The sequence below is a fragment of the Natator depressus genome, chromosome 2 (assembly GCF_965152275.1).
Source record: "Natator depressus isolate rNatDep1 chromosome 2, rNatDep2.hap1, whole genome shotgun sequence".
Lineage (NCBI taxonomy): Eukaryota > Metazoa > Chordata > Testudines > Cheloniidae > Natator > Natator depressus.
In genome coordinates, this window is record NC_134235.1 from 66718766 (window position 1) to 66731898 (window position 13133).

The 13133-nt window shown below is 44.0% G+C and overlaps 1 protein-coding gene and 1 long non-coding RNA gene across 2 annotated transcripts in view; one reads left to right on the top strand and one right to left on the bottom strand.

Moving 5' to 3' along the window:
* Nucleotides 1–13133, top strand: part of LOC141982361 (DGAT1/2-independent enzyme synthesizing storage lipids-like) — a 63869-nt gene that overhangs the window by 13392 nt on the left and 37344 nt on the right. Inside the window, exon 3 of the mRNA XM_074944371.1 lies at nt 7729–7893. Within this exon, the coding sequence (XP_074800472.1) occupies nt 7729–7893 (165 nt within the window). The remainder of the gene's footprint in view (nt 1–7728; nt 7894–13133) is intronic.
* LOC141982362 (uncharacterized) overlaps nt 1–13133 on the bottom strand; it is an 82832-nt gene that overhangs the window by 7444 nt on the left and 62255 nt on the right. The gene's annotated exons all lie outside the window — the stretch shown is intronic.

Here is a 13133-nt window from a genome sequence, read left to right on the forward strand (position 1 = left end):
TGACTGATCACTATATTTTAGGGCTGTCAATTAATTGCAGTTAATTAATCAAGTGATTAGCTGAGAACAAATTAACTTGATTTTAAAAAAGTAATTGCAATTAATCACAGTTTTAATTGCACTGTTTTACAATAGAATACCAATTTAAATTTATTATAAATATTTTTGGATGTTTTCTACATTTTCATATATATTGATTTCAATTACAACACAGAAGACAAAGTGTACAGTGCTCACTTTATATTATTATTTTTATTATCTTTTTAGTGTAAATATTTGCCAAAAAATAGTATTTTTCAATTCACCTTATACAAGTCCTGTAGTGCAATCTCTTGATTGTGAAAGTGCAACTTTCACATGTAGATTTTTTTTGTTACATAACTGCACTCAAAAACAAACAATGTAAAACTTCAGCGCCTACAAGTCCACTCAGTCTTACGTCTTGTTCAGCCAATCGCTAAGACAAAAATGTTTGTTTACATTTATGGGAGATAATGCTGCCTGCTTCTTATTTACAATGTCACCTGATGGCGTTCACATGGCACTGTTGTAGCTGTTGATGGGTTCTGCTCAATAACGATCCAAAGCAGTGTGGACTGACACACATTCATTTTCATCATCTGAGTCAGATGCCAGCAACAGAAAGTTGATTTTCTTTTTTCAGATTCAGGTTCTGTAGTTTCCGAATTGGAGTGTTGGTCTTTTAAGACTTCTGACATCATGGTCCACAAGAAGGACTTGTTGGCTCTAAAGTTTTATACTATTTTATTTTTTAGTGCAGTTATGTTAAAAAAAATCTATATTTGTAAGTTTTATTTTCACAATAAAGAGATTGCACTACAGAACTTGTATTAGGTGAACTGAAAAATACTATTTCTTTTGTTTTTTATGGTGCAAATATTTGTCAAAAAAATAAATAGAAAGTGAGCACTGTACACTTTGTATTCTGTGTTATAACTGAAATCAATATATTTTAAAATGTAGAAAACATTCAAAAATATATAAATAAATGGTATTCTGTTATTGTTTAATTGTGTGATTAAAACTGTGATTCATCATGATTTTTTAAATCTTGAGATTAATCACAATTGATTTTTTTAATCGTTTGACAGCCCTACTATATTTTAAAACATGTACTTTTTGTAAATTTAAAGTGGTATGTCTATTCTGTTAGTAATTTAAATCCTTAAATATTATTTTGTATTAATAAAATCATAGAGTCACAGAAGATTAGGATTGGAAGAGACCTCACGAGGTCATCTAGTCCAACCCCCTGCTCAAAGCAGGACCAACACCAACTAAATCATCCCAGCCAGGGCTTTGTCAAGCCAGGCCTTAAAAACCTCTAAGGATGGAGATCCCACCATCTCCCTAGGTAACCAATTCCAGTGCTTCACCACCCTTCTAGTGAAATAGTGTTTCCTAATATCCAACCTAGACCTCCCCCACTGCAATTTGAGACCATTGTTCCTTGTTCTGTCATCTGCCACCACTGAGAATAGCTGAGTTCCATCCTCTTTGGAACCCCCCTTCAGGTAGTTGAAGGCTGCTATCAAATCCCCCCTCACTCTTCTCTTCTGCAGACTAAACAAGCCCAGTTCCCTCAGCCTCTCCTCATAAGTCATGTGCCCCAGCCCCCTGATCATTTTCATTGTCCTCTGCTGGACTCTCTCCAATTTGTCCACATCCTTTCTGTAGTGGGGGGCCCAAAACTGGACGCGATACTCCAGATGTGGCCTCACCAGTGCCGAATAGAGGGAAATAATCACATCCCTCGATCTGCAGGCAATACTCCTACTAATGCAGCCCAATATACCCTTAGCCTTCTTGGCAACAAGGGCACACTGCTGACTCATATCCAGCTTCTCATCCACTGTAATCTCCAGGTCCTTTTCTGCAGAACTGCTGCATAGCCAGTCGGTCCCCAGCCTGTAGTGGTGCATGGGATTCTTCCGTCCTAAGAGCAGGACTCTACACTTGTCCTCGTTGAACCTCATCAGATTTCTTTTGGCCCAGTCCTCCAATTTGTGTAGGTCACTTTGGATCCTATCCCTACCCTCCAGTGTATCTACCTCTCCCCTCAGCTTAGTGTCATCTGCAAACTTGCTGAGGGTGCAATCCATCCCATCATCCAGATCATTAATAAAGATGTTGAACAAAACTGGCCTCAGGACTGACCCCTGGGGCACTCTGCTTGATACCGGCTGCCAACTAGACATCAAGCCATTGATCATTACCCATTGAGCCCAACAATCTAGCCAGCTTTCTATCCACCTTATAGTCCATTCATCCAATCCATGCTTTTTTAACTTGCTGGCAAGAATACTGTGGGAGACGGTATCAAAAACTTTGCTAAAGTCAAGATATATCACATCCACTGCTTTCCCCATATCCACAGAGCCAGTTATCTCATCATAGAAGGCAATCAGGTTGGTCAGGCATGATTTGCCCTTGGTGAATCCATGTTGACTGTTCCTGATCACCTTCCTCTCCTCCAAGTACTTCAAAATGGTTTCCTTGAGGACCTGCTCCATGATTTTCCAGGGACTCAGGTGAGGCTGATCGGTCTGTAGTTCCCTGGGTTCTTCTTCCCTTTTTTAAAGATAGACACTATATTTGCCTTTTTCCAATCGTCCGGGACCGCCCCCGATCGCCACGAGTTTTCAAAGATAATGGCCAATGGCTCTGCAATCACATCAGCCAATTCCCTCAGCACCCTCAGTGCATTAGATCTGGACCCATGGATTTCTGCATGTCCAGTTTTTCTAAATAGTCCTTAACCTGTTCTTTCACCACTGAGGGCTGCTTATCTCCTCCACATACTGTGTTGCTCAGGACAGCAGTGTGGGAGCTGCCCTTCTCTGTGAAGGCCGAGGTGAAAAAAGCATTGAGCATTCAATATTTTTTTTCTTGGTTAATCTTTTTTTAAAGTAAAAATCACTAATGAAAGCAGGTATCCCTGGTCTCTTTGTTTGGAATAAAATAGGAAGAGATGCTCCTTGAAAAACAGCATTTCTCATACACAAAGATCTACTACTCCAGCCATTATAGCTGGGTTATCCTGCCTGCTCCCCACCGTTGGGAGGCTGCTACCAAATGTTCCTCTGGCATATTTATTTTTGTGGATTGGCTATACCTTCTGCTGGCACTTGGAGGGAATTGCCTACACGATGTGGTGTTGGAACTGTCTTTCCAAACAGAGACTGGGTAGGACACTGTGAAACTCATGTGCAGCAAGTTGGAATAGGACACAGAACAGACCAGATCTTTTATAAGCTACTGCGTAAAGGATTCAAGACAGGGGAAGTCAAAACAAATTAATAAAACACATATGTCTTCTTTAAGAAGATCAGGGAAGTAACAGTCTTTTTAACAAAGTTCATAACGGGGGACCTCAGGGCCCTACCTCAGAGCTCCCCAAATTAGAGTCAGCAAACAAAGTCCCTGGGCCCAGACAGGCCAATCCCCTTGAGCCTGAGGGAAACCAAAAGCTTTCTTTTCCTGTTTAAATAACCCAGAAGACTTGGGTTAACTAAATCAAAGGTCCATCAACTGAACTTTACTAAAGTGATACCAAGTGCAATAGGACTTGATGCTTATGCATTTTCTGCAGTTTCAAAGACCAACTTTTCCTTCCTACACCTCAGCTGATGTAGCAGGAAGTCTACTGGAGTTCATGAGTCAATGGCTGAAAATTTGAAAGTGTGTTCTCAGATGACATTTTTGGATCCTCCTTTCTTGTTCTGAGAGCTGCCTTTGTACGCATAGCCATAGTCTGCACTGCCCTCTATCTCATTCCTCATCCAACCCCAGAAGAAGTAATCAGCTAGGAACCTCCACCCCACAAAAATGACAGAAGGCAATCAAAGAGAACTCCCAGCATTGTTATACAGCTTGGCCTGTGCTGTTTCCAGATTCGTGGCTGATTGTCTCCAAAGTAAAATTCTGGAATCTAAAAGCACATGGTGGGCAGTACCAGACAAAGATCCTACAATGAGGAGCATCCTCATCCAAGCACACTTTGATGATACCTTATTGTTTGGAGCATCTCTAGACAGAGCTTTAAATGACTTCTTGGATCTCAGCAAAATATTCTCTCCACATCCGACATCCAGAAAGTCAAGAAGGACGTACAGACCCTTACCAAAACAATGAAAATTAGTGTGTATAACTAAAGGTTTTTTCTTTGCAGATTTTTAAATTTTGAGATATGAGGGCTTTTAGTTAGGATTGTTTTTGTGTGCAGACCTCTTTTTTCCTCCTTTCTCTGAATTTACAGTTGATTTATTATTTGATATCTTCCTTCTGTGCAATTCTTGCTACTGATCCCTGCATATGCTAAACAAACAATTTAATCTGAATATATTTGTATTATTTAATATAATATATATGTGATCCAACCCTTCCCGCTGCTCCTTTATGCCAATTCTATAGGGTGTTGAGTTCACCAACACCATTTCTTGTCCCCCTACCTGAGCCATTACCACAGTCACTTAAGCACTAGCCCATGTAAGACCAGAATGGAGAGTTCTGCATAAACAAATGCAGAAGTTGAACTACATGAAAGATTTCTAAATAAACTGTAACTAGTGAAGAAAAAGGTGTCACTCTGGACATCTGGACAGAAATAGATGTGCAATGTTCCCAGACTGGATGGCATACTCTCATTTTGAATATGAAGTTCAATTCCATCCACTGCTTCTTCTCAAAAATAATAAAGCAGAAACAGAATAGGCCCAAAGAAGGACACCGCAGATGACTAAAGCCATGGAAAAGCTTCCATATGATGAAATATTAAAATTATTAAGACTCCTCCACATTGAGGGAGGTTTCATGAGCTTAAGCTGTACAGTTCCCTTTGCAGCACAAGATGGTATAATTTTGGGTTTACCCTCCAAAGGGAGGTGCCTGCCTTAGGAACTGGGATGTGCGCTAGCTGTTTAGCCTTTCTATGCAGGAGCTGGTCAGAGAGCCTGTTTGCATGTTACTACAGTTGGGTGTGTCCCTCCCTACCTGTGTGTATGCTGATTGAAAGAGCAAGCTTGGAAAGCTTAGCAACTTGTCACAGCAGCACAGTGTGAGAGGGAGCCCAGGCTGGTGGATCAGGGGGGCTCAGTGGTACCCCAATTCCAAGTGGCTCCCCAAGGGAGCCTGAACCCATCACAGAAAACAACACTGTAGATTCTTTCTGATGGGGTAGATTTGATAAGCAGTTTTCAAATCAGCTCACTTTTATTGTGCTGATCAGGATTTGCATCTGAGCTATTGACTGTGTTTCACTCAGTCACTGAAATTTATCATTTTAAAATCTGATTTACCAAGAATATTCTTCCCTCTAGCCTCGCTGTCTCTGAGTGAACAAGGGCAGTCTCTAACTTGATGGGTTTTGTGTTAGGTCATACTGGACATGACCAATGAGATTACTGAATTTTTGAAAGCCAGTTGAGTCTAGATGATCTCAAGCCCCTTCTTAGCTCTGCATTCTCACTCTGCCTTCCAGTGAGTAGACTACAAAAATACTGAGCTCCTCCACACTGTACCAGACCTCCTCTAATGTAGCTCCTTACACTAGGCCTGTCTGGACTCATAAAAATGGCTGAGAAACAACTGAGAAGGTATAGAGGAAAACCATGGCCCTTCACATATCTCTGATTGTCACACTGACCTCTCAGCTATCAGACTGAGGCAGGAGGAAATAACCCAGCATCTCCAAAGTCAATATTTGAGATAGTACATTGTTAAGTCAAGTTAAACTGTTAAAGTTAGTTCACAAAAAATTGTATTTTTCAATTAACTAGGCCTTTCTTTGCATTTCTGATCCTACAGATCATTCTAATTATTTGGTGATTTTTCTATTGTTTTATTACTGTTTCAGTCTTTAACAGACTCTTCAATGAGCAGTGGCTTCATGGTTTTATATTGGGTTTTGAGGTTCCTTTCACTCATGGATTTCACCTCCAAATTCTAGATAATTTCCCCCTCCCCACTTCAGATTTTTTTTAATCCCATCTATGGGCTTGTCTACGCTACACATCTTTTAGAGACAAGGCTGTGAATGCTCCTTTGTGGTATTTTGTCGGGACTTTTGCTGACAAAATACTTCCAGCCCTGCGAGCGGCATAAGCTTTGTCAGCAGGAGCCATGTTCACACTGCCGCTTGCGTCAGCAAAACGTTTGTCTTTTGTGGGGGAACTTTTTTAAGTACCCGCGAAAGACAAATTCCCTTGTTTGAAAGTATTTTTAGTTTTTAGTTTTTAGGACTTTTAACATATAAAAGCCTGGAAAATTAACAGACGGTCATTCCGCTGACCTGGTGCTCAAACTTCTGTAGATTGATTGGTTGTTAACTACCCAACTGTGACAAACAAAAAACCCATCAAGTTAGAGTGGGGTCGGCAAACTTTTTGGCCCGAGGGCCACATCAGGGTACGAAACTGTATGGAGGGCCGGGTAGGGAAGGCTGTGAACATGTCCCCAAACAGCCTGGCTCCCTTCCCCTATCCGACCCCTCCCACTTCCCGCCTCCTGACTGCCCCCCTCAGAACTCCCCACCCATCCAACCCCACCCCCCTGCTCCTTGTCCCCTGACCGCCCCCTCCCAGGACCCCCGCTCCTAACCGCCCCCCGGGACCCCACCCCCTATCTAACCCCCCCCATTCCTCGTCCCCTGCCCCCCCAGAACCTCTGCCCTATCCAACCACACCCCCGAACCTCCGCCCCATCCAACTGCCCCCTGCTCCATGTCTCCTGACTGCACCCCAGGACTCCCTGCCCCTTATCCAACCCCATGGCCCCAGCCCCCTTACCATGCTGCTCAGAGCAGCATGTCTGGCTGCCGCTCCGCCTGGCCAGAGCTAGACATGCCACCACTCTCCCCTGCAGGAGCACGCAGATCCGCCGCTCAGAGCACTGCCTGCGTGGTGGCGTGGCTGCAGGGGAGGGGGGACAGCAGGAGAGGGGCTGGGGACTAGCCTCCCTGGCCGGGAGCTCAAGGGCTGGGTAGGACGGTCCTGCTGGCCGGCTGTGGCCCGCGGGCTACAGTTTGCCCGCTTCTGAGTTAGAGACTGCCCATGATCATTAGATAAATTGCATTTACAGGCAAGAACCTCCCTCCCCCTCCCCCTCCCCCCCCTGCAATTCCTGACTTCTTTTAAATCATGGCCACAATTACAAAAATAATAAATAGGTTTCAGAGTAACAGCCGTGTTAGTCTGTATTCGCAAAAAGAAAAGGAGTACTTGTGGCACCTTAGAGACTAACCAATTTATTTGAGCATGAGCTTTCGTGAGCTACAGCTCACTTCATCGGATGAAGTGAGCTGTAGCTCACGAAAGCTCATGCTCAAATAAATTGGTTAGTCTCTAAGGTGCCACAAGTACTCCTTTTCTTTTTTAAAAATAATAAATAATAACACTGACTCAAAACTGCACCAGTACTTTAGGCCTCTGTGAGCTGACGTATGATGCAGTGATGCAGGAGATCAAAAATAAGGCTGCCATTTTCTCACTGCATTTTTAACTGTGAAGTGAAATGTTTGACTGTCAGAGCCAAGAGTTAATTGTTATGCTAATCACTTCTTGACTAACATTGGATGTCCTAAAATTGACTCCTAGAACATCTTCCCCATATACAGGAAGGAGTTTCCTGTAGTGAGTAGCTTTATGTTAAATCACAGCATGACTTATAAAAAGCTAATATTGAAACTATTGTACTTTGTATTCTTGACAGGTTATGAAGTTCATGGCATAGAAAAAATACCAGAAGGACCGGGGCTTATTGTTTATTACCATGGAGCCACTTCTGTAGACTACCACTTCTTTGTCTGTAATCTCTATATACAGAAGGGCAGAGTCTCCTATTCAGTAGTTGAACGTCTCTTGTATATGATACCAGGTAAAGTACTTTTATTGTAAATGAGAGGGTTAGAAATACCTTAAATTCAGAGACACAAGTCTATACCACAATACTAGACATAAGTAGCTTATTACAAATATTAAGACTCAAACAAAATGCTTTCCAAGTATGCACTACAGAAAATAGTATAATTTCAAGCATTTGAGAAACTCTAAGGAAGGGGTGGGCAAACTTTTTGGCCCGAGAGCCACATCGGGGTGCGAAAGTGTATGGAGGGCTGGGTAAAGAAGGCTGTGCTTCCCCAAACAGCCTAGTCCCCGCCCCCATCCGACCCCCCCCCCACTTCCTGCCCCTTGACTGCCCCCCTGAGAACTCTTCACCCATCCAACCCCCGCCCTTGTCCCCTGACCGCCTCCTCCCGGGACCCCCGCCCCTAACCGCCCTCTGGGACCCCGTCCCCTGCCCCACCCAGAACCTCTGCCCTATCCAACTGCCCCATGTTCCCTGTCCCCTGACCGCCCCCCCGAACCTCCGCCCCATCCAACTGCCCCCTGCTCCCTGTCCCCTGAAACCCCTGCCCCTTATCCAACCCCCTGGCCCCAGCCCCCTTACCATGCTGCTCAGAGCAGCATGTCTGGCAGCTGTGCCGCCCAGTCAGAGCTAGACACGATGCCGCTCTGCCCTGCAGGAGTGCGCAGCCCCGCCGCCCAGAGCACTGCCTGCACGGCGGCATAGCTGTGTGGGAGGGGGGACAGCAGGGGAGGCGCTGGGGACTAGCTTCCCCGCCCAGGAGCTCAGGGGCTGGGCAGGATGGTCCTCCCGCAGACCGTAGTTTGCCCACCTCTGCTCTAAGGCCTTCTGAAGTTCATTATATCTAAAAGTTCTTTGAGCTCCTGGCCATGTGGATCCCACATATGGTGCACTTGCGCCCTCTGCATAGGAGTTTGGAAAGCTTTTCTCTAGCAATGTCCAGCAATGGGTTGCAGACGCACCCTGTATGCTCTCATGGTCCCTCATAAATCCCTTTTTAGCCACCTATGAAGAAAACCTTTTTCAATTTAACAGATAGTATTAGAAGTCTGCTTGGGCCTAATTTTAAAGCCAAACCCAGACCTGAACCTGACCCCAGCACAGCTGACCTGAATGAAACCTGAGAGCATCAACTTGTTTTCAGACCCAACCTGGACACAACACTCACCCCCGAACCTGTGTCAGTGCCACCGCCACTGCCTCATCCTTGGGTCTCAGTCTCGTGGTGCTCCCTGCATTCTGTGCCCATGATCAATCTCCAGCCTCCTCCTGCTTGTGGGGCTGGGGAGCAGAGGTGGCGTGCCTCACTCCTACTGGTCACTGCAGCCTCACTGTGCTGTGTGTGCAGCGATTTGTCATCATACTCACTCCACTGCACACTGAGACAGGGGGGTGGTGGCGGCTGGCAGGAGTGGGGCATGCAGCCACCACTGTGCTGACATCACAGGCAGGCGGAGGTGATAAGAGCTTACCTGACCTGAGTCCTAGAGGACTGGGTTGTTTTCTGACCTGACCTAAACTCAACCGCTGTAGTTGGGTCCTGTTGGGTTGCAAGCCTATGGACAGCATTTACTAGTTGTCTTCTTTTCTAGAGTTCATTAAAAGAAGGTGCACATTCGTCGAGAGAGACAATTCCAAGTCACTTAAAAATCTATTGTCCATGCTGTTAGGTGAAGGAAGCTTGGGTCTGGGTGGTAAATCCAGCCATTCTGCTGGGTTAATGAATCTAGAGAGACAGGAAGGGTCTTGAAATTCCTTGCTGAGAAGCGGAGCATAATTGGGAACCACTGTTGCTGGAGCCATGCCAGGATGAGCAGAATAATCCTTGCCTTTTCCTGCTTTATCTGGATACCATTTTCTACACAAGTGGAAAAGAAGGAAATTTTTACAGTAGCCCTTGAGTCCACAGTATCAAGAATGCATCTGAAATTAAGAAACAATCCTTTCCTGCTCTTAACCATTACCTTTGGCATTTTGTGTTTTTCCTGGTGGCAAATAAATATATGTGCAGGTGACCCCATTGAAGAAAAATATCTCACGCCACTGACATTTTTGGGACCATTCATGTGAGTCTATATTAATCCTGCTTAGATGATCCACTAAGAGTTTGTCCTTTCCTGCTAAATGAATTGCAATTGGGGTTTTGTTGTGTGCTATACACCATTCCTGTAACAGAGTCGCTTCCTTGCGCAGCTGGTAAGAATGAGCTCCTCCCTGCTTCTTTATAAAATAATCTGCTGTGGTATTGCCTAATACTATTTCAGCTTTTCAGGCCCATTTCGGCTTTTCAGGCCCATTGAATTGCCATGAGCTCTAGAAGATTTATATGAAATTTTGTTTTTTTCTGTGACCAGAGACCCTGTGCTGTGAGTGCAAGACAGAGAGCTCCCTATCCAGTATTGCATGTATTTGTTGTGAACACCACTGGTGGAACTGGATATCTGAATGATACTCTCATCAGAATATTCTGTGGCTGAGTTCAGAAGAGTAAATCTGACAGAACCTTCACAGATTTCGATACATGGAGTGTTTTCCCTGTTTGTAGTTTGTTGACAACAGTGCTGGAAGAGGGTTCTCATTTTTAGACTGGTGTGCACAGTTACATAGGCCATAGACACTAGGAGACTCATCAACCTGAGGCAGAATAAATTTTTTTTATGAGACTGATGACTTTTTAGTCTCTGTGGTCTTCTTGATATTCAGGAGCCTATCTCACGGAAGCATAGCTTGTCCCAGACTGGAGTCCAATCGAGCTCCTATGAAGGATATGGTGTTGGTGGGTTCCAAATGGGACTTTTGATTTATGAGGAATCCCAAACTCCTGAAAAGAGTACATGTGTAGATAACAGCTTCACAAAGAAGATCTTGCAACTGTGCCTTAGTAACCAATAGTCTAAATATGGATACACACTTATCCCTTTCTTTCTCAAGAGAGCTGCCACCACTGATAGGTACTTTGTGCAAACTTTGGGAGTGGTAGCTAGGGGTCAAAATGAAGGACCATTACCATTTCTTATTACAAACCTGAGGTTTTTGCAAAAGTATCTATGTGGAAGTAAGCGTCTTTTAGATCAAGAACTGAAAACCAATCAGTCAACTAAATGGAAGGTAGAATGGATGCCACGATTAACGTGAAACCAGAACTTCCTGATGAAGGTATTTAGAATCCTCAGTTCTGATATGGGACATAAACCACCATCTTTTTTGACAATCATGAAATATTGTGAGTAAAACCCTTTCTCCCTGAATATTTTTGGGACTTCATCTGCTGGTCTTATCTCTGAAAGTTTGAACTTCTGATCTTAGAAGACTTGCATGGGAGAGGTCCCTGACTAGGCGTGAGTGGGGTAAAGTAGAGTCTCAAACTATATGGCATACCTGCTGTGAAACATTTCCAGTATCCACTTGTCCATAGTTATCAAACCCCAATGGCAGGAAAAACTGCACAGCTGGTTTTCAAACAGTTGATTTCACTTTTGTTGAACAGTCAGACTGCAGCTGCCTAGCAAATTGTCAAATTTTACATTTAGAACTAGTCTTGAAAAGAAGGTGGTTTCCCTCTTGATTTAGGCTTAAAATTTCCTCTACAATGTTGAGACAAATGTTGGGATGGGTATTGAGGATAATATTGTCTCGTCTCTGAAGAGTGTGACAAAAAAGAAGAAAAGGGATACTGCTGTCTTTGATATCTGAAAAACGACATTCCAGTTCTCTTCCTCTGCTGTTGCTGGTAAAATCCCAGAGACCTTGCAGTATATCTTGTCTCCTTCATTCTTTCTAATACCTCATCAGGCTTAATACTAAAAAAGACCTCACCCCTCCCAGGGGAGATCTTCAGCCCTTTCTTTAGTCTCTGGTTGGAGACAAGAAGATTTCAACTAAGCAAAGCATTTTAAGAAAATTACAAATGAAACTGCTGTTGTTGTAAAATCTGAAGAGTCATAGCATGCCCTCAAAACATATTTAACAATCTGTTGGCTATGTGAAGCAATAATATTTGCTAACTTTCTCTCATCTTCTGATAAAAATTTGATGAACAGCTCTAATTTTTCCCATGAATGATATTGTTAGCGGCAATGACTGATAATTTGGGGCCCAAAGTAGATGACCAAAATAGTTTTCTGGCTAATATATCAATTTTCTTATGCTCTTTATGAGAAGGAATAGAATGAGTGGTGTTGCAATTCCTCTCAAGACCTTAACCTCTCAGTTCCCAGAAACTCAGCTCTATTCTGGACTCATCACTCAGGTTTTTACTGTATGCCAATAAAGAACTGTAATGAGTAGATCAGGCTCAAGCTTAGAGGGTGGGTACAGGGTATATCACTGTCATCACAACCACAAATCCCCAGAGAATACAGTCACTGATTACTTTATATACAATTTTAACCATACACTGACACATATCTTCCAGCTGCAGCGGCACAGGAGCCAGCAAACAGAGCTTTAAACAGGGGAGTCTGCGTGGGAGTTCTGGTGGAAGAGAAGGTAGTTACGAACAGGACTTAGGTGAGAAGGCGATGACAGACACAGAGGCAGCAGTGGTAGTGACCCAAGCAGTGGAAGACACAATGAAGGTGACTGGATGTGGAAGCTGTGGCATGTACGTGATCCTGGAGGGGGTACCTGAAAAGAGTCTCATCTGCATGAAGTGCCGCCTGATAGAGCTGATGGAAGAAAAGATCCGAGGATTGGAGATGCTGGTGGAAACTCTGCTTGAGTTTAGAAGGGGGTTCGAGCGGATCATGGAGCAAAGACATGAGGAGGCTGAAGGGAAAAGGTCAGACTTGCAGATGGAAGCAGGGTCAAAGAACTCTGAGAGGAGACTGCTGGGTGAGGAAAGTGGACAGTGGAAGCATATGACTAAGAGAACCAGGCAGAGGAAAAGATGGGCAAGTGAAGGAGAAATAGAGCTCAGGAACAAGTTTGAGAGATTGAAAATGAAGAAGGGGCACAGCAGGTGGTCACTGAAGGTGAAATGGCAAGGAAGAAGAGAAGAGCAGCTAATCCTATAGAAAGAGGGGAAGAGTCAATGGAGATAACAACACCAAATATGAGCCCCAGGTGGATACAGAATGGGTTGCAGAGGATTGGAAGGGACAATAGGAATTGAGAGGACCTGCAGCCAGAGGGAACAGGGGATAGACAGGAGAATTGCACCATCACCAGGAAAAGGCAGGTCTACATGATTGGGGATTCCTTATTGAGAAGGATAGACAGGCCTGTAACCAGAGCTGATCCAGAGAACA